The following is a 27,800-nucleotide window of genomic DNA, read 5'->3' on the forward strand; positions in this document are numbered from 1 at the left end:
ATCGTTTAAATGCCACGGTCTACCGGAGCATTGTTTCTGACCATGTCCATCCCTTTATGACCACCATGTACCCATCCTCTGATGGCTACTTCCAGCAGGAAAATGCCCCATGTCACAAAGCTCAAATAATTTCAAATTGGTTTCTTGAACATGACAATGAGTACACTGTACTGAAATGGCCCCCACAGTCACCAGATCTCAACCCAATAGAACATCTTTGGGATGTGGTGGAACGGGAGCTTCGTGCCCTGGATGTGTATCCCACAAATCTCCATCAACTGCAAGATGCTATCCTATCAATATGGGCCAACATTTCTAAAGAATGCATTCAGCACCTTGTTGAATCAAAGCCACGTAGAATTAAGGCAGTTCTGAAGGCGAAAGGGGGTCAAACACAGTATTAGTATGGTGTTCCTAATAATCCTTTAGGTGAGTGTAGTTAATCTAGTCTGTAAATTTGGTGTTTAATGTCCGTTCTAATGTTATTCTTGTCTGTTTTTTTTTTCAAAGACTACATTTGTAACTATTTTGCCTTATAAATTTCAATGAAGTGAAAAGATGAGAGAATCATGTAGCCAGCGAAGTGTTAGGCATTACACAACCTTTGATGAATTAATCACAGCTGAGTCCAAATGCATTATATTACACATATTTTGATGAGTTAAACCCAGACTATGATGCACTGATTAGTCCAATTAAAGAGTTACATTTTTTAATCAACTTCTCACATGACACCTGTTCAACCAAATCCAACTCCTTTAGAACGACAAGCCTCCCATTCAGCTGTGAATCAACACGGTAGAGGTGTTGATAGAAATGTGAATATTTATTTTCGCAATAAATTCTGCAATATTGAAATCTGACTGCGTTTCAATTTGGCTCACATGAATGAAATGTATTATTATTCAGTGTTCTATGTCATGTCATATGTTATCCACTTTAACAGAAAGAGCTACAGCCTACGCAGAGCCTAGAGATGTTCTGCAATTAGAAATTAGGGGGGATTCTATACGAAACAATGTATCATGTATTATGGAGAATGGTGATACAAACTTGGATGACTGAAAGGCTTGAACTGGATTGAACCACCCAATTCATCAATCTTAGCTGATAATACCCTAGAACTGATTGTGCAAATATTGAGAACTCCTCAGGGTGTGGGCAGACAGAGGAGGGAAGCTGAAACTCTTTTGAAATCTGAAAAAATAAACAACAAAAAGGAATGTCTTATTATTCATCAGAATGCAGGCAACGCATTTTATTTTGCCATTTGTCTGGCGCATTTATTGAATCCCAGTATTAGTGAAATAGACAATATAAAGATAGTTACTGAATTTCATAGAGGAGCGGGCTTATCAATTTATGAAGCTATATATTATATATGACATTATATATGAAGCGTTTTCTGATATAGTCAAATTTGAAAGCTTACTTGACATCAAAGTGTCAGTTCTCTAACATAGTTAGATGGCATGGCATGATTCTTCCATCCTGAAATTACAAAACACGTCACAGCCTCATCCACAAATGCTGTATTTGTTTGTACAAGACAAACATTATTACGGTATTACCAAAATTAGGGGTTCATGGGTGCTCCATAGATCGATCGGGCATGTCATACCGGTTTTATGCGATTAGGAGGACACTTTTGAAGGTATAACTCTGCAGTATTGCATTGATGCGGACTGACCATACCAGCCCCTGCAGCTCACAATGGCCCTCATTTATCAAAAGTGCGTACACCAAATTTCCAGCGTACAACTGGCGTACACCCAAAACCACGGTGACTGGCGTACGGCACTCTCAAATCCTACGCCAGCTCAGGAGGTGGTGTACGCACGTTTTGAGTTAGTGCGGAAATGCGCAGAAAAAAAATCCTAACGCACTGACAAACTAAAATATATGATATATTATGACCCACTGTAAAAAAAACAACAACATAATTACAAGCTTCAGTGTTTATTTTTGTGCAACATGGACTTCAAGGTTTCATTTGTGTGACTTTACCAAAGCATTTAACTTATATGTATTCCTTCAGATGCGAGCCTGTGCGCTTTACATGACGTTTCAGGGTTAGGCCTGGACTGGGTTCAGTAATAAAAGGCTTTAAATTACCAAAATATAATTCAGACTGACAAAATAATACAACTGACATTCCTCTTCTCTTAAATAATAATAGAAATAATAATAATAACGACATTCTTCTTCTAAATAACAATAAACATCATTAATAATAAATATCATGAAATAATAAGACAAATATTACAAATTGTCATGCAATTATTCATGTGAATGAATGGTACTCCACATCACATCATCATCTTTTAATCCGCTTTTTAAACTGCCAAATGAAACAATTTTATTTCTTTCTACCTCCCTGGTGATCGTCTCAATCTCCACGTCAGAGAAGTTTCTCTTTTTTGCCGTCTTCCGTGTGTCCATGGCGTAAAATGAGGGCGTGGGGGAAGCGAAGACTTGAATATATAGGGGCGTGTTATTCTAATGACGATCGTTTTCATCCGCGGCATTTATCAAGGGAAGGTATTGCGTACACCTGGATTTTAAAGGTACGCACAGTTTCATAAATCAGGCGATGAGAGGAGTGTAAGCAAAATCTTACGCCAACATATACGCCCGTTTCTACGCAAGAATGATAAATGAGGGCCAATGTGTTTTCACTCTAACTGTACATGCCGTTCAGTTTACTGCTATGAAAAACACAAGCTTGCCTTATGGCATCCAGTGGCATGCAATTTTGCCAGCAGGTGTGACATCAATAAGAAATACCATTTGTCACGTCAATTATAATAAAAAAATTAATAACCCCCAAAAGATTGTTGGCTAAGGGACCCAATTGTGCTCTACTCTTTTAAGCCCTTTGGAAAAACAAATATAGAAAATACACTTTCATAGCCCATAATTCACAAGGTTATGATATGGAGCCAAATTTATCTCAAATGTATTGACTGTAAGAAAAGAAAAACATAACTGAAAAAATGTATTCAAACGTGGCAAGAGTGTATGCTAAAATCATGAAATGAAAACAGGTTTCTATGAACAAAGACAGCCTCTACTGGTGTGGTGGTGGGGCTTTATCTGGGCATTGAATTCTAGATTTTAGCCTTTCCACGCACTGCTTTCCCAAAGCACCCTGTGGAAAGAAGTTTAAGAATTGTGTAAGCTAGTCTAAATGTGTACATTTAAACAGAATAATAAACTGTCATTCACAGGTTGCATCGATGTCACCGTTGCTATGGTCACAGACACAGATTTTGATGAAAGTTGAACGTGTTCTGCTTATGTGGCACTATGTACCCCAACATAATCTCCACCCAGGTTAAGGATGATAGTAGATAAAAAACCTGTCAGACTCACACCTCATCCGGCCTATCAGCACACAGTCTAAGTTGGGGGCTATAGTTTAACTTATAAATGACTATCAATGTTCATTTAATATATAGTTGTTCATAATGCAAAGAAATTGCCATTACTGGGGTCACAAAAAAACTAAATTCATAAAACTAAATGTAGAAGTTTATACTTACCTCATTAACAGGATTGTTTTTGCTGTGATGTTTGAAAACCATTAGGCTTAGCGCAAATGGTGATAAGCCCCTGTCTAACTTTAGTCACCAGAACACATTAAACTTTCATAGATTTGGGAACATTTGAAAATCCTGGGGGAAACCCTTAGGAATCGAAAAAAGTTTTATTTTTCTGTCTTTTTCCTCTTCTAAAGTCACGGCAAGCCAGTGCTCCCCAGGCATGTATTTTTGATGGGTATTAACAATGAACATAGCAGGTCTAGTAAACCAAGTATCCATAAGTAATTTGTCACGCCCATACTCCACGGAACAGCTTTCCAACCATTCGTTGCATAAAATGTCTCTTGGGTGTTCATCTTGTTTTAATGAATAATAATCCACCAAGACTTGTCTTCGGGAGTTTACTTCCAAGATGGAATCGGAGCATTGGAGCGTACACTATCATAGTAGCCGTCTGGTCGCATTTCCAGTCACAAACTACCTGTGGAGACCAGTGAAAGATTTCTTGTGCCGTCATCATCCAGGGATGAGTTGAATGCGAACAGGGCATAGCCCGATGTGTAATCTTTTCTCTCAATAGGCAAGGCCAGATCTTTTAAATGTCTCCCCTTAGCCAGGTATATATTATAAAATTCTCAAACGCATAAGCTCTTTTTGAAATTTGGTTGGAAATCCTTAGCGAGAATTTGACGTCCGTCCTGACAGAGAGCTACATATTCTGCATTGAAATTACGGAAATTGAAGGGTTTTTGTATCAAAACTGTCAGTGCAGGCATCATTATCTACCAGGCCAATAACAATGTAGCGACAAGAAACCAGGCAAGCCTAATTCAGCTGTCCCGCAAAAAAAGGGATGATCATTATTTTCTTCCCAGGATTCGAACACAAATCGCCCACGAGAGGCTGTGTCTTTAACCACTACACCACAGAGCTATACATTTGCTGGATATCGGTATAGCCTCTTGACATTTTATAATTTCGTCATACATTAACATCACACCAAGTTTGAATATTGTGTTAGACCCCATTAATGGTGTTAAATTGACTAACGTTTCTTAATAAGTTTACCTCCACCACAAATAGCATCTATGAACTGTATGGCTATTGCCACTGGCTGTTTTAACAGCTTATTAGCCATTCGTGAATGACATTGATACAGTAACTATCAATATAGGTGACGATAACTGACCTTTCGTCAAGTGAAAAGATGAGAGAATCGTGCAGCCAGCAACGTTTTTGTCTATCCTGAATAAATCCTAATGAATTGGCTGTAAACGGCACATCTTTGCAGGTCTCTACCACTGGTTGTAGTGGGGCTATTGAGTTGATGCCAGTTCAATGCCATTGCATAGCTATAGTCTCCTAAATTATAAATGCTTCTGCAGCCTGAACAGAAACGAATGAGCAAGTGGTTCCCGCTTGGGTGTCAACCGTGAAGGTGGCAGGAAAAAACATCAGGCATTTTATATTTTCACGCCAGTCTCCTCGAATGAATAGTTTGTGACAGTTATGTACAGGAGATAATCATTCTTCCATGCTGACTCCATTATCATCACTACATCCTTGTAACGAAGAAGCTTAAGAACAAAGGCATAGGGTCTGTGGGTCCGATCTGATGGCTGGGTCCGCATTTCCTGTGGGTGTAGGATATCGGGGTGCCACTTCTCCAACAACCCCATGGCATCTTACCCTTCAACTCCTCCTGGGAATCCCATAATTCATAAGTTCTTCCTCCTTTCTCGTAGTTATCAAGTCACGCTTCCAGCACTGCCACTTTAGCAGTGTTTCTCAGCTTCATCGTTTAGATCCTGCCTGATAATTCATATATTTACCTTCGAGCTTAGTCACCCTTGTGTTTAGACCCCTTCAAGTCAGTCCCTCACTCGCTCGCTCAGTCAGTCCCTCCCTCCCCCAGTCATTCATCATAGTGTTAACATTTTGAGTGTGAAGTAACTTTTCAAGACAATGCCAACGCCCTGCTCCATTGTAGAATTAACATACATTTTGAGTGAGATGAACTGAGGAAATGAGAGTGAATGCGACTATTAAAAATCAATCATAACAACAGGCTCAACATCCCAGCAGCCACATATGTTTTTAATGACAGCCGAAACAGCCAATAGAGTGCTCTGTATTCTGCAGTGTGAGTTCAGAATTGTTCAACTATGGACAATAACAGAGAATTGTATATAATTGTATCTGGCAGAATCACTATATCCATAAAAATACTTGTTTTATTCAAGTACCCGGCACCCCTCCAAAATGTAATGTGTAGTAATATACCTTGGCAGCGTCCTTGACTCTTGATTTGTTGCTTTGGAGATAGGCCCTGCAATGCACCATTCCCTTCAGACTGAGAGACCCACTGCACATCTTTACCAATACTGTGGAAGTTTGCACTGACGGGGGTTCTGCCTGAGGGAGATGACACAAAAACAAATTGCACACACTGACAGAAAAACACACAGATGAAGATGAATGCAAAGTCAAGCAAAAATTATTTGCATAACTGAGCATGATGGAGTTTCTGAATGTGTACATTTCATTGTAGATCGTATAATGAATCAATACAAACACTTTAGATGTTCAAGTCCTCATAAACTGATTTATTTAGCACACATTTTGATAGTTCAAAGTCAGAGATTAATCCAGCCTAGTCCTGGACTAAAAATCAAGCTCAATGGACAATATCAATGAGAAGTACATTTTAGTCCTAAACTAGGATGAATCTGTGTATGGGTAACCACCCCATGCAGTACTACAGTAGAGCAAAATGCTAAACAAATTTCATTTATTGTCTAAATGGACAGAGCCCTATTGAGAGACACAGATGCAGCCCCAAGAGATTTTTGGTAAGTGAACCGATAATTTTCTAACTGATAAATGGTACCTTCGGAGTGATTTGAGGTCCACAAATTGATGCAATCGTATTTTCAACATTTGAATTAGGGAGGGACGCATAGCTGCAAATTGTTATATTACTTGAAAACGCAAATTAAAACCCATTTAATTCACAATAAAAACATTTGAAAAAGAAAACCTCTGCTGAACAGTACTGCTCCTTTCATCTCTTGAGCTCCACACATTATCAACCTTACAGCAATTCCTGGGGCATTACTAAAAAGTTTGGAAATCCACCCACATGCAGCCACTACATAAGAGTCAGGACACTAGAGACTTAGAAAATTACCGAGCTATATCTAAACAATACCGCCTTACTAAAATCCCAAATCTATTAAAAATAAAGTATTTCGTAAACATACAGTTGAGCTCCTTATCGGAAAATTGCATTTTGAACAGATATCAGTCTGGTTTTAAATGAGAGCATAGCACTATTACTGCAACAATATTGGTTGTTAACACTAGAAATGCCAAAAAGCCTACGCCAATTGCCATTTCAGTTTTTAAGTAAAATAAAACTGCCATTTTGAAAGCTACACCCTCCTCCTTCCACGACTTTTCCTAAATAGGCGTAAATTATGTTGTTCCGTTGTCAGATTTCTCAAAAAGAAAACAGCAATTTGAACTCTTTGCAATAATGTGTATAACCCATGTTTCATGACTTTATTCAGAGGTGAATAATTACGAAATCAGTTAAGACGTTACAGGTTAAAATGAGTTTACTGTCTAGAAACAAACTATGACTAATTTCAGCATAAAAATGAAGCTGTGCATGCCTCTTATGTCAGTGTAAGATCATCGTAATGTACAGTTGTGCTCATAAGTTTGCATAACCTGGCAGAAATTGTGACATTTTGTCAATGATTTTGAAAATATGACTGATCATGCAAGAAAACTATTTTATTTAAGGATAGTGATCATATGAATCAATTTCCTATAACATAGTTGTTTGGCTCCTGTTTAAATCATAATGATAACAGAAATCACCAAAATGGCCCTGATCAAAAGTTGACATACCCTTGAATGTTAGACCTTGTTACTGACACACAAGGTGGCAATTACAGGTGATTTTCCCACAACTGTGGCTTTTTAAATTGCCATTAGTGTCTGTGTATATACACTCACCTAAAGGATTATTAGGAACACCTGTTAAATTTCTCATTAATGCAATTATCTAATCAACCAATCACATGGCAGTTGCTTCAATGCATTTAGGGATGTGGTCCTGGTCAAAACAATCTCCTGAACTCCAAACTGAATGTCAGAATGGGAAAGAAAGGTGATTTAAGCAATTTTGAGCGTGGCATGGTTGTTGGTGCCAGACGGGCCGGTCTGAGTATTTCACAATCTGCTCAGTTACTGGGATTTTCACGCACAACCATTTCTAGGGTTTACAAAGAATGGTGTGAAAAGGGAAAAACATCCAGTATGTGGCAGTCCTGTGGGCGAAAATGCCTTGTTGATGCTAGAGGTCAGAGGAGAATGGGCCGACTGATTCAAGCTGATAGAAGAGCAACTTTGACTGAAATAACCACCTGTTACAACCGAGGTATGCAGAAAAGCATTTGTGAAGCCACAACACGCACAACCTTGAGGCGGATGAGCTACAACATCAGAAGACCCCACCGGGTACCACTCATCTCCACTACAAATAGGAAAAAGAGGCTACAATTTGCACGAGCTCACCAAGACAGTTGAAGACTGGAAGAATGTTGCCTGGTCTGATGAGTCTCGATTTCTGTTGAATGAGAACAGAATGAGAACATGGATCCATCACGCCTTGTTACCACTGTGCAGGCTGGTGGTAGTGGTGTAATGGTGTGGGGGATGTTTTCTTGGCACACTTTAGGCCCCTTAGAGCCAATTGGCCATCGTTTAAATGCCATGGCCTACCTGAGCATTGTTTCTGACCATGTCCATCCCTTTATGACCACCATGTACCCATCCTCTGATGGCTACTTCCAGCAGGATAATGCACCATGTCACAAAGCTCGAATCATTTCAATTTGGTTTCTTGAACATGACAATGAGTTAAATGTACTGAAATGGCCCCCACAGTCACCAGATCTCAACCCAATAGAGCATCTTTGGGATGTGGTGGAACGGGAGCTTCGTGCCCTGGATGTGCAGCCAACAAATCTCCATCAACCGCAAGATGCTATCCTATCAATATGGGCCAACATGCTTTCAGCACCTTGTTGAATCAATGCCACGTAGAATTAAGGCAGTTCTGAAGGCGAAAGGGGGTCAAACACAGTATTAGTATGGTGTTCCTAATAATCCTTTAGGTGAGTGTATATAGTTAATGAGTTTGTTAGTTCTCACTTGGATGCACTGAGCAGGTTAGATACTGAGTCATGGGGAGCAGAAAAGAACTGTCAAAAGACCTGCGTAACAAGGTAATGGAACTCTATAAAGATGGAAAAGGACAAGAAAAGATATCCAAAGCCTTGCAAATGCCAGTCAGTACTGTTCAATCACTTATTAAGAAGTGGAAAATTCAGAGATCTCTTGATATCAAGTCAAGGTGAGGTATACCAAGAAATATTTCAGCCAAAACTACCAGAAGAATTGTTTGCGGTACAAAAAGAAAAACCCACAGGTAACCTCAGGAAAAACAAGGCTGTTCTGGAAAAAGAGTTGTTTCAAGGAGCACAATATGACGATAATTGAACAAAAATGATAAGCATTGTCGAGTAGCCAGAAAGAAGCCTTTACTGCGCCAATGCCACAAAAAAGCCTAGTTACAATATACCTGGCAACAACTTGACAAGTCTCACAGCCTCTGGCACACTGTAATTTGGAGTGATAAGACCAAAATAGAGCTTTATGGTCACAACCATAACCTCTATGTTTGGAGAGGGGTCAACATGGCCTATAGTGAACAGAATAATATCCACACTGTGAACCATGGTGGTGGCTCACTGATGTTTTCAGGGTGTGTGAGCTCGAAAGGCATGGGAAATCTTGTGAAAATGTATGGCAAGATGAATGCAGCATGTTATCAGAAAATACTGGCAAACAATTTGCATTCTTCTGCACAAAGGCTGCACATGGGATGCTCTTGGACTTTCCAGCACGACAATGACCCTAAGCACAAGGCCTCCAGTGGTTACAGCAGAAATAGGTGAAGGTTCTGGGGTGGCAATCACAGTCTCCTGACCTTAATATCATCAAGCCACTCTGGGGAGATCTCAAAGGTGCGGTTCATGGAAGACAACCAAAGACTCTGCATGACCTGGAGGCATTTTGCTAAGACGAATAGGCAGCTATATAACATCGGCAAGAATTCAGGACCTCATAGACAACTATTACAAAAGACTGTCATTGACACTAAAGGGGGAAACACTGTATTAAGAACTAAGCGTATGCAGACTTTTGACTTTCTTTGTTGTTATGTTCTGTTTTATGATTGTGCCATTCTGTTATGACCTACAGTTGAATGTGAATCCCATAAGAAATAAAAGACGTGTTTTGCCTGCTCACTCATGTTTTCTTTACAAATGGTACATATATTACCAATTCTTCAAGGGTATGCCAACTTTTGAGCTTTTGAACTGAAATATAAATGCCTGCTTCCACAGCAGTATTGAAAAATCTGAATTCAGTTAATCATGCAGCTCTCTACTGCATTACTTGAGAAAACCTTAGTACACATCGTCTATTATACACTACGACCGGCCGGGACTGGAAACTGGTTGATGTTTGTATAAATAGTCTTACAGAAACCTCGTAACTATTTTACAACAAAAGTTAATTGGAAAAAAAGCAGTTCAGATGCACTCAAGACTTTCTAGTACTACAAATACCAAGGGTATAACACTGAGTTAGGTAATACTGAAACAGATTATTTTTTATGGAATATCCACATAGGCATTGTGGCGGGGGGCACGGGGGGAGGGGGGGGGTGTGTCTGGAAGTGCTGACTGTTGCTTTGTGTTTCTGTATGTTCTAGAGAGTGAAGACGACGCAGACTGAGCTAACTGCCAGAAGACAGGTTCACTCGCAAAAGCCTGCACTCCAGCTACCCTTGTTGACCCCTTTAGTCGTTGCGTTTGTTTTCCCCTTTTAGTTTGTGTTTAGAGTTATAATAAACGCAGGCCCATTATCAGCAACCATCATCTCTGTGTTCCAACGGCACGCTGTGTTTGCTAATCCAAGTTTATCATTTGAATTGATCATTAGAAAACTGTTCTGTGCTGATAAAAGAAGCAATAAAACAGGCATTTATTAGACTAGTTGAATATCTGGAGCATCAGCAATTGTGGATTTGATTACAGGCTCAAAATTGCCAACTTTCTTCTGAAACGTGTCAGTCTATTCTTGTTCTGAGAAATGAAGGCTATACACCATACGAGAAATTGCCAAGGAACCGATGATCTCATACAACGCTGTGTATAACACCACTTACAGGACAGCGCAAACAGGCTCTAACCAGATTAACCTTCCAGAAGGACCCCAAACATACAGCCAAAGCCACACAGGAGTGGCTCAATAACAAAAAGAGCATTGTCCTGGAGTGGCCTAGTCAAAACTCTGACCTCAATCAAATTGAAAATATTGAGATATGAAAATTGCTGTTTACAAAAGACCACCATCCAGCTTCATGGTTGAGCAATTTTGCAAACAATGGGCAACAATAGCTGTGTCCAGATTTGCCTGCAACTAACCTGCAACTAACAACTATTGTGATAATTGATTAATATGTCGATTACAATTTTGATTAATCGGTAAAAAATAAAAATAATCCAGAATTAAATGGAAGTGTTTTATTTAGACTGTCTTCATAAAAACAACTGTAGGCTGTAGTTATAAAACAAATAAGTGTAAAAATTAAAGGTTTATTATAATATTTTCAAGACGGTTCCAGGGTATCATGAAGCTGATTGAGAGACTTTTGACTGATACGGTAAATGTTAATGGAAATTGTAATGCATTTAATTGCCATGCTGACCACTGTCTTCAGTCATCACGGTTACAACGCGTTCTCTCTTTAAATGCTCATATATTACAGTCGTGCTCCTGTACCATCGGAGTTCTGCCTAGCAAATTTAGCAAACAACTTGTCATTGAATTCTTCAAAGTAAAGTGATCCCATACTTTTGACGTTTTTGGTCACACGCAATTTCCCTTCGGTGTATCCTCCACCATCTCAGCTTCCACTATCTTTCAAAATATATATATATTTTTGCTGCGGCTCATGTAGACCCAACTAATCGATAGTGACATTCGTTGCCATCAATTTTGATTCAATCAATCAATCAAATGTATTTATAAAGCCCTTTTTACAACAGCAGAGACACCCGGTCTTAAACCCCAAGGAGCAAACAACAGTAGTGTTGAATTTCAGTGGTTAGGAAAAACTCCCTAAGAAGGTCAAATTTTAGGAAGAAACCTAGAGAGGACCCAGGCTCAGAGGGGTGACCAGTCCTCTTCTGGCTGTGCCGGGTGAGATATTAAGAGTCCAATTGGAATAATTAATAAATTTCTCTGGGCTAAATCCAGAGGATTTTAGACTAGGTCAGAAGTATGACCAGGTGGACAAGGAAAGGGACAGCAACGGGGCCCCCAAACCAGGTAATCTGCATCTCCTCCTAAAATTAAAAACTGGAGCAAACTGAGAAAAATTAGAAGTGCATTCCTCATATCCCCCAGCACAATAATATAGCAGCGTAACACCTTGAAACTGAGACGGGGGGGTCTGGCGACACTGTGGCCCTACCCGGGGGAGGCCCCGGACAGGGCCCAACAGGCAGGAAAATAAATCCACCCACATTGCCAGGCATCAACCAAAGGGACACCCACCAACCGCAACCCCCCTGAATGAGGGCAGAGTATTGCCATCTCTACAGCCCAATTGCACAAGGGCGCAACAGAGAGTCAACAACAAGCCAGTGACTCTTCCCCCGAAAGGCAATGGAGGGAGGGCATCCCAGTGGCGACGAGAGCCCACCTGGCAAGAGAGCAAGGGTGGACAGTATCAAGCCTACTGCTCACCTTCACGCCCCCAGGCCAGGCTACACCTAATTATAAACCGTGCTGTAGAGATTAGTTTTAAGTAGACACTTGAAAGTTTGCACTGAGTTTGCATTTCTAACCTTAATTAGCAGATCATTCCACAGTAGTGGAGCCTTATGAGAAAAGGCCCTGCCGCCAGCTGTTTGTTTAGAAATTCTATGTACAATTAAAAGGCCTGCATCTTGCGATCGTAGGTTACGTGTAGGTATGTATGGATGGATCATTTCAGCAAGGTAAGTAGGAGCAAGTCCATGTATTGATTTATAGGTTTAGAGTAAAACCTTGAAATCAGCCCTAACCCTAACAGGCAAGGACGCTAGGACAGGAGTAATGTGTTCAAATTTTTTTGTTCTAGTCAGGATTCTAGCAGCCGTGTGCAGCACTAATTGAAGTTTATTTATTAATTTGTCTGGATAACACGAGAGAAGAGCATTGCATTAATCTAGTCTAGCAGTAACGAAAGCATGGATTCATTTTTCTGCATCTGTTTTGATAGAAAGTTTCTAATTTTAGATTATCATCGTTATCGATTTTTATCGATTAGCTGTCAATTAATTTGTTTTATTTTCAATTAGTAGATTTTACTTTTCGCTGACATTATGGACTTTGTGTTGATCAGTGCTAGAAATGCTTAATTATATCCATTTAATAAAATGTGTAAAAGTCAAAGAATGGTGAATACTTGTGAGTGCCATTTAAATAGAAGGAATTGTGTTGTTCATAGAACTAATTACCAGATTTAGTGGAAAGTTGAGAAAGCATGAATTTATTTGCAAAATGAAATTGTAAAAACTGGAAAAAGTAATTTCTACTTGTGAACATCTGTTAATGTAGCGCTAACAGTAGTGGGATAACTATGAATGTGCAGCATACATGGCATGTACGAAACATGAGTGCTTAAGTGGGATAAACACGAATGCGCCGTTCACCCATGTGATCTGTTCTAGTTATCATGGGTGCATTGGGCGCAAGGGTTATTACAAGTGTTGATTTGTTCATGTGCCACAATGTGGCAAATAAAACTACTAATTCACATTCTTACCATTGGAATGAGGATCTGGGCTTGAAATGTCTGCTGAACAGGCTTTGCATTCTTTTTCTAAATAGAAAACAGACTAATTAGAAGCAGTAATGTTACAATGAACGACACTGTGCCACTAAATGAAACACAGCATACCTGCCCAGCCACTATCTCCGTCTCATCAGCTAAGATTTTGCCATTGATGAGACAAAGCCCAACTTCAATTTGTTTTGCCCATATTTTAAGTCCTTCCTGAAACACAATTCAGAAAGCCGATTAACAACATTGTTTTTGATATTACTTTTCTTACATTCTTCATGCATTTACTCATACTCAGAAAGTATGACTCCCTAAAAAAAAACCTGTATATCTTACAATACATACAATACCTACAGTGGATATAAAAAGTCCACACACCCCTGTGAAAATGCCAGGTTTTTGTGATGTAAAATAATGAGACAAAGATAAATCATGTCAGAACCTTTTCCACTTTAATGTGACCTATAATGTGAACAATTCAATTGAAAAACAAACTGAAATCTTCGAGGGGGAAAAATAAAAACCTTACAATTAAAGCTGCGAGCAGCGTTTCAGGGGGCCAAGCGGGGCACAGGAAGCATCTCACTGCATGCTCTCACTAGAGAAATGTTTTGCTATTTAAAAATGCCCAATGCCGCTAGTAGTCAGGATGTCCAATCGAAGGAGAGGAAATCAAAACAAAAAGACCTTGAAACCAGAAAAGGAACCAGGCAATCCTAGTTCAGCCGATTAGGAGGGATGAATATTGTTGATGCTGGCAGGTTTCAATCCCTGGTTTTCTATGTGGCAGTCTTTAATCATTACACTATTTAAACAGCAGAATGCAAGTTTTACCTTAGCCATTAAATTTTTGCTGAAATAATGTGGACAACAGAACATTTATTAACGGAACTAAAGAGAAGTCTAGCACAAAGACTATATAGCTAATAGCTATACATCCTACTTATAACGAAAACAATGACTCCAATCACTTCATGGCTGATGTGTCTTTGGAAAACAATAACAGTATATAAGGGTCACATAAAACAATTCTTCTCCTAAACATACGAGAATCATGGTATTACAGAGGGGATATATATTGTTGTGTGAAGGGTGAAAAGTACAGAGTGGATATACATTTCTGAAATACAATATTTGGAACATCTCAGAGAATTGAACCAGGGTCAGAACAGGGATGTCCCCACTACACCACAGGGGATACTGGTTGTCCCTACAGCTCTCTATCCTCTCCAAATGTACATAAAGTTGGCAACAAAAAGTTTGTAACAGAACTAAAGTGTACTGTTGTACAAAGATTATTATACATGGCTAGCTAATAGCTATACATCCTACTTATAACGAAATCAATGACTCCAATCACTCTTTCTTTGGAAAACAATAACAGCATAAAAGGGCCACGTAATACAATTATTCTCGCAAATAAATGAAAATCATGGTATTTCAGATATGTATTATGGAAAGGAGCGGAAAAGCATTTATGAGATATAGAATTTGGAATGTCTGAGAAGGGAATCCAACTGGGGTCACAATATTGAAGGACCGGATGTTCCCACTACACCACAGGGCCGGCTCAGACTGAATAGTCTCATCGAGTTGTGATCTATAATACCCGACATAGCACACAAGATGCATATTTAGAAAATCCACCAGAAACATTTACAATAATATAACTTTTAAGTACCTCCAAATCCGAGGCCATGGTCCTCAATCGGAAAAGGGTGGCTTGCCCACTTCAGGTTGGTGGAGGGTTCTTGCCTCAAGTGGAGGAGTTTAAGTATCTAGGGGTCTTGTTCACAAGTGAGGGAAGGATGGAACGGGAGATTGACAGACGGATCGGTGCAGCTTCTGCAGTAATGCGGTAGATGTATCGGTCTGTCGTGGTGAAGAAAGAGCTGAGCTGCAAGGCGAAGCTCTCAATTTACCGGTCAATCTACGTTCCTACTCTCACCTATGGTCATGAGCTTTGTGTCATGACCGAAAGGACAAGATCCCGGATATAGGCGGCCGAAATGAGCTTTCTCCGCAGGGTGGCTGGGCGATCCCTTAGAGATAGGGTGAGAAGCTCAGTCACCAGGGAGGAGCTCAGAGTAGAGCCGCCGCTCCTCCACATCGAGAGGGGTCAGCTGAGGTGGCTTGGGCATCTGTTCCGGAAGAGCTGTGGCTTGGGCAATGCCTCGGTGTCCCCCCGGAAGAGCTGGAGGAAGTGTCTAAGGAGAGGGAAGTCTGGGCATCTCTGCTTAGACTGCTGCCCCCGCGACCCGGCCCCGGATAAGCGGAAGAAGATGAATGAATTAACTTTTAAAGACAATGGTCCAGTCGTCCTTTACATCAATTGTCATCCAAATCCATTCAGCTGTTTCAGAGGAAATGTCATTTAAGTGTGTTTTTATCAACGGCAAAATCGTGAGAAACATCGGTTATGTTTATAGCGCCCCCAAGAGGTATTTCTGTATGGGACTTTTTCTGTCCATTCTTGAGAGACACATGTACTAGTATGTTTCTTTTCATAGCTGTTTGATGTTCCATTTGGGATTAATGGACGTCTAAAGAAATAGACCCGCCCAGCTCAATTTCATTCGCTGATTTTGGCCATATTGTTTGAGATTTCAACTTTCCTTATATAACATTTAAAGATAATTGTTCAAAGGTCCTTCACACCAAACGGCATGCAAATCCGTTCAGCAGTCTCGGAGGAGATGTTGTTAACAAGTTTTTCACAGAAGTCAAAATGGAGGCCATATTGTTTGAGATATTAACTTCTTATATAACTTTTAAAGTGCCCATATTATGAAAAAATAATTTTTGGGGTGTTCTTTTGTGTCCTCTGGTGCTTCCACACGCATACAAACTTTGAAAAAAAACAAACATCCATGCTGTTTTGAGTGTAATATGGGTTTCTGAATGTCCTCTGTCTTCAGTCTCAGGGTGAGCTGTTAGAAAAATTTTAATATTCCCACCCTCCACCCCCTCCCAACAGAGCATACCTAATGTCCCCACCGTCTATAGGCTCCACCCACCAGGTACAGCAGTAACTTCTTCTCTGATATCCTCCATGTTGTTACTGATTCAGAAGCACCATGTCGAAGCACCACTTAAACTGTGCTGTTGTTGGCTGTAAAGAGGAGCACAAAACACTCCATCGCATCCCAGCCGCAGAGGACAGAAGAGCGGCATGGCATGAATTCATTTTTTAAGGCAATGTCCCTGCAACAGTTGTCAAAAAAAATTTGGTTTGTGCTAACTACTTTGAGACGGGCTGTTTCTCCTACTTCGGTCAGTACAAGGCAGGATTAGCCAAGAAACTTTTGCTAAGAGTGCGCAATTCCAACTTTAAAAGGTCTAAAGTCATAGACCCGCCCAGCTCAATTTCATTCACTGATTTCAGCCATACTATTTCAGATATCAACTTTCCTTATATAACTTTTAAAGATAATGGTTCAAAGGTCCTTCACACCAAACGGCATGCAAATCCGTTGAGCGGTCTCGGAGGAGATGTCGTTAACATATTTTTCACCAAATTCAAAATGAAGGAAAATCCAATGGCCGATTTTGAAAGTCCCCAGAGACTTTTTTGGTCAGCATGAGAAGGGGTATATCTGGAACTTGGTTGCAACATTCGGTTCACGAGATCTGAGCTTCACTTTTTCCATTTTCGACTGAGTGCTACAGCACCACCATGAGGAGTATGGGTCCTTCGGTCTACAATCAGGCAAAGTTTGGAGTGTTTTGAACCAGAGGGGACCAAGCTATGGACCTCTGAAAATGGTCCTGGAGAATAATAATAAAACGTACAAACATAAAAGGGTTCCAGCAACATCGTTGCTTGGCCCCCTAATAATCTGATTGCATAAGTGTGCACACCCTCTTATAACTGGGGATGCGGCTGCGTTCAGAATTAACCAATCACTTTCAAACTCATGTTAAATAAGTCATTACACACCTGCCATCATTTAAACTGACTAACTAATCACAAATAAAGTTCAGCTGTTCTAGTAAGATTTTCCTGACAATTTCTTAGTTGCATCTCACAGCAAAAGCCATGGTCCACAGAGAGCTTCCAAAGCATCAGAGGGATCTCATTGTTGAAAGATATCAGTCAGGAGAAGGGTACAAAATAATTTCCAAAGCATTAGCTATACCATGGAACACAGTGAAGACAATCATCAAGTGGAGAAAATATGGCACAACAGAGACCAAGAACAGGACATCCCTCCAAAATTGTTGAAAAGACTAGAAGAAAACTGTTCAGGGAGGCTTCCATCAACAGTTAAGGAACTGCAGGAATTTCTGGCAAGTGCTGGCTGTGTGCTACGTGACAACAATCTCCCGTATTCTTCATATGAATGGGCTATGGGGAAGGGTGGCAAGACGGAAGCCTTTTCTTACGAAGAAAAACATCTAAGCTCGGCTGAAGTTTGCAAAAACAAACATCAAGTCCCCCAAAAGCATGTGGGAAAATGTGTTATGGTCTGAAAAAACCAAGGTGGGACTTTTTGGCCATAATTCCAAAAGGTATGTTTGGCATAAAAAAAACAACACTGCACATCACCCAAAGAACACCATACCCACAGTGAAGCATGGTGGTGGCAGCATCATGCTTTGAGGCTGTTTTTCTTCAGCTGGAACCGGGGCCTTAGTCAGGGTGGAGGGAATTATAAACAGTTCCAAATACCAGGCAATTTTGGCACAAAATCTTCAGGCGTCCGTTAGAAAGCTGAAGAGGAAGTTCACCTTTCAGCATGACAAGGACCCAAAGCACACATCCAAATCCACAAAAGCATGGCTTCACCAGAAGATGATTAACGTTTTGGAATGGCCCAGCCGGAGCCCAGACCTGAATCGAATTGAACATCTGTGGGGTGATCTGAAGAAGGCTGTGCTCAGGAGATGTCCTCGCAAACTGACAGGTTTGGAGCACTTTTGCAAAGAAGAGTGGGCAAATATTGCCACATCAAGATGTGCCATGCTAATAGACTCCTACCCAAAAAGACAGTGTGGTAATAAAATCAAAACGTTTTTCAACAAAGTATTCGTTTAAGGGTGTGCACACTTAGGGTGTGCAACCAGGTTATTCTGAGTTTTTTATAATTTATTTCACCCTCAAAGATTTCAGGTTGTTTTTCAATTGAATTGTTCACGTTATAGGTCACATTAAAGGTGGAAATAGTTCTGACATGATTTATCTTTGTCTCATTCTTATACATCACAAGAACCTGGCATTTTAACAGGGGTGTGTAGACCTTTTATATCCAATGTCTATTTAGACAAGTTATGAACACTGCTCAAAAACATTAAGAGAACATGTAATTATCATAGTATAACACAAAGCCAATTAAACTTCAGGGATATCAATCTGTCCAGTTAAGAAGCATAAGCAATTGTGAAGCCATGTCACCTGGTGCAAATTAAAGTGATAACAGGTACACTGGAGAGGCAACAACAAGACAACCCCCAAAAAGAGAATGGATTTGCAGGTGGTGGCCACAAACAATTGTCTTATCCTGACTAATTCTTCTCTAGTTTTGCTAGTGTTTTTGTCACTACTGTTAGCATGACGCTGTACATGCAACCCATTCAGGTTGGACAGGCAGTCCAGCTCCTCCAGGATGGCACATCCATGTGTTGTCGCAAGAAGGATTGCTTTGTCTACCAGTACAGTTTCAAGAGCATCAAGGAGATACCAGGAGATGGGCCGATATACAAGGAGAGCCGGACAGGACTGTACAAAATACCTCCAGCAGGCTACTGGTGTGCATGATTCTGACCAAACTGTCTCCATGAGACAGACTCCATGAGGGTGGCATGACGGCCCAACATCCTCTAGAAGGACCTGTGCTCACAGCCCAGCACCATGCAGCTCAATCGGCATTCGCCAAAGAACACCAGAATTGTGTTCTCTTCACAGATGACAGCAGGTTCACACTGAGCATGTGACAGAGGTGAAAGAGCCTGGAGACGCTATAGTGAACATTACACTGCCGGCAACATCATCTAGCATGACCAGTTTGACGGTGGGTCAGCGACGGTCTGGGGAAGAATATCCTTGGAGGGTCCCACAGACTTCCACGTGCAAGCCAACGGTACCCTAACTGCTGTTAAATGCCGGGATGAAATCCACAGACCCAATCATCCACAGACTGTCCAGGAGCTCACTGATGCCCTGATCCTGGTCTGGGAGGATATACCCCAGGACACCATCCGCTGTCTCATCAGGAGTATGCCCACGTGCCTGTATGCGGGAGTGCATACAGGCACGTGGGGGTCATACACAGTACTAAGTCACATTATGAGTTGCCGTGTTGAAATTCACCTGGAGTTGCCGTGTTGAAGTTGAAACAGCCTGTGATTTCAACTGTTTATTTTGATTTTCAGTGTGAGTTTGAATCCAGCCCTCAATTGATTGGTGATTTTGGTTGCCATTGCCTGTTATGTCATTATTTTTTCAACAAATTACACAAAGTACAGTAAAATATTTTGATCTGTAACATATTTCCTTCGAGGCTTGATGTGTGATTTCAGTGTTCCCTTAATTTGTTTGAGCAGTGTATTAAGAAATTACTTTTTACAATAAAATATGATTAGTTTCAATAGAACCGATATTACCATTAATGAGAATATCAAAAAGGTCAGTGAGCTCTTCTGAATAGAACCACACCTTGCTTTTGAAATGTACTATTATCAAGCACTCAAATTCCGACAAAATGCTGACAAGACTAATAATGCCTCATTTCCACTGGTGCTTTACCCAGGGTTAGCAATCAGCCGTTTCGTATAGTGATTGAAATAATGATTGCATACCCGGTCATCAAGGGAGAGAGTAATTAAATGATTTGTTGCAGCATTTGATAGTCTATTATTCACGAGGTTACAGACTCGTTACTCTGTCTTACAAACTCAGTCTCATCTCAAAGAACTTCCAGTTGTCCTCTACTTTATATACATCACAACCTGGAATACACATCACAGTACTGTAAGCTCATTGGCTAATTACTGTCGTGCTTTGAATGTGACTTTCTGTGTACAGACAAACAGATGTTCTGTTATCAACTAAACTATATGTTTGGTACCAAGTACTTAAGGTAGGCTGGACAACGCTTTTTCCGGATGAAATTTATATTGTTGTGTTTGTCATGGAGGCCAGTTTCATAACATTACATTTAAGCTGTGTGATGTAGTTTAAAAGAAATCGCCAGAAAACAGGCCTAATTTAGTTTTTTTTTTTCACCCTCGCTCTTGCTATCATTTCTATTGAGCGCTGTGGCAACAACTTCAGAACGCGTTCCAAACGTTCTAATTCTTGCCAATTGTTCTACATCACAATTCGGTACTAGCCAATAGAGTCAATGGGCTTTCAATGCACCGTAGGTTTCCCTCCAAACATTTCCTTTTACAAACAGGCTACTAAATATCTTATCATTGTTCGCCTGGGCTTTCTGCCACCTACTCATCAAAAGCAAAACCTTTTCCACCCATGGTTAAAAATATTTCTTCAGAGAAAGTATAAAACATTACTATATCTTATTTCGGTATTATTTGTCTAATTACATACATTTTAAGCCTTCATTGTAACATTTTAGTTACCCAAATCAATGTATATTTTTTTGTTTATTTGCCTAATGGATGACAGGTAATTTATGTTGTCATGTTTGTTAGTAGGTTTGAAATCGAGCGTATGCTGCGCACATTCTGTGAGAAAGCCCTCACACACTTGACGATTTGACAGTGGGACACAGTGACAAAACCGTACGGTCAGTCATTGCTTAGCTGCTGGCTCTCATTTTTAGATCTGAAGTAGTTGCTACTTAGAATATCAGCCCAGCACCGGCCAGCAGACAGGAAAAGTGTAATACTCACCCAGAGTTGGGAAGTAACAGATTACCAAACAACAGTAACTGTAATCTGTTACATTAACAACAAAAATATTGCAATCGGATTACAGATATTTTGAAAAATGGTATGATTACTTTTGGATTACTTCAGTTGAAAAAGAATCTGTGCGTGAATTAATTATGAAACGTTGCATGTTGGAGTTCATTAGTAAATGTTTTAAAAACATTGTTATTTGAACCAAAATAAGAAAAAGTGGGCTCGCATAACCAGATTAGTGACGGATGAAGTGCTAGTAAAATTGTTTCTGGTTTTGGTTGGTTGGATGACTGATATAACCAGAGTATATATATACGATAATATTAGCCAAGCCATACAAAATGTTTAGTTATCTACTTGACGCATCTTTCTCAGAACAATGATAGGCGATAAGCCTACCTGGTATAATATTTTCAAGTTTCAAGGTTTATTTGTCAAATGCACCGAACAACACAGCCAGGACGAGTTGCACCAAAGAACTTAGACAGGAATAGTTTAATAGATTAGGCAACTATTTGTTAGATAGCTGTAACATGGCACTGCATTCAAGAACATTATATGGAATTTACCACAACATTTGAGGAGAAAAGGTGTGTTGGGAAGCACTCTGCCAAAGGATTATTATCTGCATTTAACGCAAGCCACATCAACTCTGTCCATACAGGTAGGCCATGTGATTCTGCTTGCTTTGCATCTCTGAAAATGGTGTTAATTGGTTTTCATCGGCTGCTGACAGCATTTACTTTAAGCTGATAGTGCAGGTTTATAATCACAGTTTATTTCATTGGTGTTTTGAAAATCCATTACTGGTGGCCCTAATAATCGCAGGTTACGTTCGCGCAGGTAAATCTTATTTCTATGCGGGTGTTCACGATTGCCTGGGGTTTCTGCAACATTTTGACAATGTTATTGGTTGTGGAGCAAAACATCAGGCTACTGCAGATTTAGTTCATGAACGACAAGTAATGATATCTTAATTTTTATATACAACAATCTCAATACCCTTTGAGTAATTGCCATTTATTTTTCAACTATGTTTTTTGAAGCAATAAAAAATATGAATAAAACACAAATAGCAGAATAGGATTATGCATCATTAGATTTTGGGTTATGTCCAGATAAAAAGTCAGATTCTGGAAGATCAAGGGTTATTGAATTAATTGGAATCTGATAGACATTTAGTGTGTAATGGAGAGATGTAGCCCAATCTTAATGAAGTAGAAAGCAATGGTTTAAAATCCGTTTCCAAAGGCACATGAGGTAAAATGCAAATTCCGTTTTTGGCCAGCTATTTAAACTCTCACATTGATTGATCCCGCAAAAGGTGTTAAATTGATTATAGGCTTTATTTTTTGTCTTCAATGCCTCTTATAATGAAAGTAATCTAAAAGTAAAAGATTACATTACTGATTACAAATATGGACAGGTAACTTCTAACTGTAAAGGATTACATTTAAAAAGTAACCTACCCAACCCTGTACCCACCAATGGCGAGTGAGAGGAGCAAGTGAGCTCAATCGGCTGAACAGCGATACGACATTTAATGGCATTAAACATTGTGTATTAGCAATTATACACTGACTGGGTGTAATGCACCTGTTGTGATGGTGGTATTGCTTAATGTTGCTTTTAAGGAGGGGATTAGGATGCAATCACTAAGTTTAAGGACATCCTAACTTAACTGCTAATCAGAGTTGTCATTAGCTTTCACTATTTCAGAAATACACATTTTCCGAACACTGAATTAGCCTAAGTTTCCCTAAGGAAAATGCTATACATGCAGATGACGCTGTATAGCATTCACATCTCTCCAATGCATATTTTCAGATTTGTTAAAGTTGGGCACCATTTTAATCAGGAGGACCTCCCCTTTTAAATAAGGTAAGACAGGTCAGAGGGCTTTGCTGCCATAACACACTAGTCACAAAAATGTTTCCCCTATGAGGAGAACTGTTTTGATGCCATTTTAAGGCAATGGCGTTTTAAGCTTCATTCAGGTTAGAAGAGGCTCAACGAAGGTTTGTTTCTATTCACTTGCTATGGGCACCCGCTAGCGTTCCTGCTCAGCCAGTGTTCTTTGCCGTTTTTGAGGCTAGGGTGAATTTTTATGCGTTCTATTGTCCAGCCTACTTAAGGAGGTGCTCAGGGGGGGAGAGAAAAAATATTTTGTTTTTGTTTATAATATGGAACTAGTTTTATTACTCATGTTATTACTCAAGCTTCTTCTCCACCTACACTTGTGACACTGCAACTGTAAGCCAGTGTATTCATTATTTAGTATTATTTTGTCAAAACTATCTACCTTTAATAGAAGAATTTGGGAGATTTCTGAGGCAATTTTGTGTTGTTATAGGTTCTGCAAACTACATCTCGGTCTCAGTGCACTGCTTTTCTATTGAGTCAATGGCATTGCACCACCTTCAGTCGTTCCAACTCTTTGCTTCCCTGTACTGTTGCTTTACTTTATCAAGGATCTGTTTGTTAGATCGGATGAAAACCATTATGAGAAGCCTAAGACTAAGCAAATGATACACAACGCTAATTTGAACAGCACAAAATGCTGCGTTTTCACAGCATGTAAAGCTTTAACCTGCAAACCCTGCTTTAAGTCCTAATGGCCGGGGCTTGGCACCAAGGGAGAGCCGGGCAATTCAGCCACGGCCTAGTGGCCAGCTGGCGCTGGCCTGTGTCAATGGAAACAGAAACATTTCTGGACTTTAGGGTAACGCACCAGTGTTCGGCACCAGTGGAAACGAGGCATAAGGGTGTTATATTTTATAATTATATTGGTAATTTCACAATACATTTCAAGTAATAAAGTTCTAGGTAACACATTTACCTTCATACACTTTTCCATATCCTGTGGCAAGACACGCATATCTAACACAGGTATCAGCAGGTCAAGCCCCACTGAGCAAGTTAACACTTGCCAGGAGGTACACACCCCCAGCTGGTACTTCCAATCAGCTGGCTTGGCGGAACTCTGTAATCACCCAACAGAATGCATAACACAAGCAGTATTTTCAGGGCTGAATACAAATTCACCTGAGAGAGTATGCAGAGGAGCACTAGGTCATGTCAACTTAACTCACCTTGGGATCTCGAATGTCAAATGTTCTGCAAACAGTTCTTAAAAAGTTTGAGTTAAGTTCTAATTGTATTTCTTGTATTAAGGAAAAAAATCACAATTCATCAACATTAGAATTTATTTTAGATTTCAGTTACACTATTGCTAATAAGTAAAAGAAAAAAATAAATGCAATTTTCACCAATCGGTAGGAGGATACTTCCTGGTTTCTGTGCATATGTGAAGCGCCACCTTTTCTGTTACATCCTCATTTGTAAGACTCCAAAGTCGTCCCTTGGAAATGTGCTTGTCCACTGCAAAGATTAGCTATAAAACACAATATATGAGAAGAAAACCTATCAATGCATTTGCATGAATCCAGTATGTTGTTGAGTTTTAGTATATCTCTTTCTGCTTTTGTTTCTTACCTGTCTCAGTATATTTTGAGCCTCTTTGGACAGCTCAGGTACGGTAACAAGAAACACACCAAGAATTGACAAACCTCCTGGCAACATCCGAGAAACCTTCAGAAAACATTCAGTATACAAGATACATCAGATAAGCTTTTTTTTTTTTAATGTGACCGAGTTAGCAAAAACTGGTAGGCAAGCTTTCGATTTAAACATTTTGACTGGGTTGCACCTGTGGCAAAAACAACATACAAAAAAATCTAGATTTTGATTCGAGTAAATCTTCTAGTGGAATAATTGAATTTGTATGCAGAACTTATTAAAATAATGATAAAAATACACATGAATGTCACATATATCCAACCAGTCAAACGTTTAAAAAAATAAATTCTTGAAATTTAAGCAGCTCTAGTGCAGTGAATAACCTGAAATGGTACAAAGGTAAGTGGTAAACTGCCAGAGGATCAAAAAATGAAAAATAAACTGGCAGGAAGAGGTCTGAGAGTCTATATCGTGAAAAGAAGACTTGGAGCTGCAGCTTTAACAGGTTAATTGGCAGTACATGAAGCACTGCCAGTGGACCACTGAAGACTACGGAATCTTTGATTCATCACGCAGGGTTTTTGTACGCCATCAAGTAGGCGAAAGGATGGTTCCTCAGTGTGTGACACCAACTGTCAAACATGGAGGAGGAAGTGTGATGCTCCGGGGCTCTTTTGCTGGATCCAGAGTTGGCGCCATGGGAATGAGTGGCACCCTGAACAAAAACAGCTACCACAGCATTTTGCAGCACCATGCAATGCGCTCTGGTGTAAGTGTAGTTGGTCAGGGGTTCATCCTCCAGTGATAATGACCCAAAACATACCTCCACACTATGTCAGAACTACCTTAGAAGAAAAGAACAAGACGGTTGGCTTCAAATCATGCAAAGGCCAGCACAGTGTCCAGACTAAATCCCCATCAAGCTGGTTTGGGATGAACTGGGCAGACGGATGAAAGCAAAGCAACAAAACCAAGTGCAACACATTTCTGGGAAGTTCTGCAAAAGTGTTGGCAAAAACTTTCAGAACAATAATTGATTTCCATTGTAGAAAGAATGCTGTGTTCGGCTGTTATATCTACAAAAAGGTCACTATTTCGATGACTCAAATATTTAGATTTTGTTAAAAGAATTCCAAGATGTTTTTGTCTCCGATTGTTTATTTGTTCTTTGCTTTAATTTCAGAGTTCATTAAGACATTAAACTTCAAATGTCAATAAAAGCAGGAAAAATTGAGGTGTTCTAAAATCTTTTTGAATGTTAAAGTTTGGCCACACCTTGACAAATAACATATTTTAGTGATTTTCATAATTGAAAAGATGTAAACAAAGTCTCTCTAGGATATGGGAAAAAAAACAACGCTTTCAGCAAACATTAATGCATAGTTACTTTTCATGTCATAAATTGAATACAAATAAAAAAAATAAGAACATCATTGTGGCATGTGTCAAAAGTTTGGGCACCCAAAGAGTTCCGAAGTCTCAGATTCTTTTTACAAGGTCTCAGACCAAGATAACTCTCAGAGAGAACTACTCATATGGTGGTCAGAAAGGCAAATCAAACCCCAAAATTTGACTGCAAAAAACCTGCAGGAAGATATAGCAGACTCAGGAGTGGTGGAGCTGCACGTTCCACTGAGCAGAAATGCATGCACCAACAAGAAAGAATCAGGATGGAAGAAGAAAACCTTACCTGCATCCTCATCATAAAATGTATGTCAGAAGTATGCAACGAAACATCTACAGATGCCTGATGTGTCTTGGAAACAAGTGCTTTGGATTGATGAGATTAAAATAGAACTCTTTGGCCACAATCAACAAAGGTATGTTTGGAGAAAAAAAGGAGTAGCTTTTCATGAAATAACACTTTGCCAACAGTTAAGTGTGGGGGTGGCTCGATCATGCTTTGGTGTTGTGTTGCAGCCAGTGGAAAAGGAAACATTGCACGGGTGGGAGAGAGAATGGATTCCACAAAATAACAGAAAATTCTGAAAAAAAACCTCAACAAAAAAAAAAGCTGAAGCTGAAAAAAAGATATCAACCATGGACTACCTCAGGAGATGTACGCTGAAGGTTTTGGAATGGCCAACATTGTCCCCTGACAACAAAAAAATAACTGAAAAACTGTGGGTAGGTCTTAAGAGCTGTGCATGCAAGACCACCCAAAAACAGTGCAAAACTACAAGTCTTGTGCAAGGAAGAATGGGAAAAAATCCCAAATACAAGAATTAAAAGACTTTTAGCTGGAGACAAAAAGTTGAAATGATCCAGCCATACATACCTACCTGGACAAACTTCCACTATATTCAAAGAAAAGTCAGTCTTAGATTACTTAATTTTAATTATAGATTTTTGTAAAAAAAAAATATCTCTCTCTCTCTCTCTCTCTCTCTCTCTCTCTCTCTCTCTAAACATGTTAAATACAATTATTTACATGTGTTATATAAAAAGCAGTTCAATGTTATGTTTAGGGCCTGGTCGTTCAAGTTTAACATAAATCTTTAGTAATTTACCATGATATACAAGCTACAGGATTCACTGTGCAGTTCATAGCCTTCATTCTCAGAATCTCTTATAAGAAATAGTGGTTTTGTAATTATCACTACATCCAAATTAAATCAAAATCTAATCAGAATTTATCTGGATCCTTGTGAATCCAAATTAAATCTGAAAATCAGTACCGTTTCTGGTTAATTATCATTTTCTACCTGTCTGGCATGTTCAGTGACCCACTCCACATCAAGGTGGTCCAGTGAGATCCAAGCTCTCCTATTTATAGATGGGGACCCCTGTCCATCAGTGTTCCTCTGAGGCGTCCTTACAGCCAAGGCCACCAAGTCTCTCTGGGATGTGCTCTGCCAGACGAGACAAAGGTGTTTTACTTTGGAAAAGGT

At 39.7% G+C, this 27,800-nt stretch overlaps 1 protein-coding gene across 5 annotated transcripts in view; it reads right to left on the bottom strand.

Moving 5' to 3' along the window:
• Positions 1–27,800, bottom strand: part of odr4 (odr-4 GPCR localization factor homolog) — a 77,533-nt gene that overhangs the window by 48,671 nt on the left and 1,062 nt on the right. For 2 of the 5 annotated variants that reach the window (XM_029117300.2, XM_029117288.2), the window contains exons 3-10: positions 27,615–27,761; positions 24,886–24,981; positions 24,678–24,784; positions 24,483–24,519; positions 24,230–24,373; positions 13,642–13,737; positions 13,507–13,563; positions 5,829–5,960 (exon numbers count right to left, since the gene is read on the bottom strand). In XM_029117300.2, the coding sequence (XP_028973133.2) occupies positions 5,829–5,960; positions 13,507–13,563; positions 13,642–13,737; positions 24,230–24,373; positions 24,483–24,519; positions 24,678–24,784; positions 24,886–24,981; positions 27,615–27,761 (816 nt within the window). The remainder of the gene's footprint in view (positions 1–5,828; positions 5,961–13,506; positions 13,564–13,641; positions 13,738–24,229; positions 24,374–24,482; positions 24,520–24,677; positions 24,785–24,885; positions 24,982–27,614; positions 27,762–27,800) is intronic. The other 3 variants (XM_029117293.2, XM_029117292.2, XM_029117294.2) reach the window with 3 other exon arrangements.

The sequence above is a fragment of the Esox lucius genome, chromosome 3 (assembly GCF_011004845.1).
Source record: "Esox lucius isolate fEsoLuc1 chromosome 3, fEsoLuc1.pri, whole genome shotgun sequence".
Lineage (NCBI taxonomy): Eukaryota > Metazoa > Chordata > Actinopteri > Esociformes > Esocidae > Esox > Esox lucius.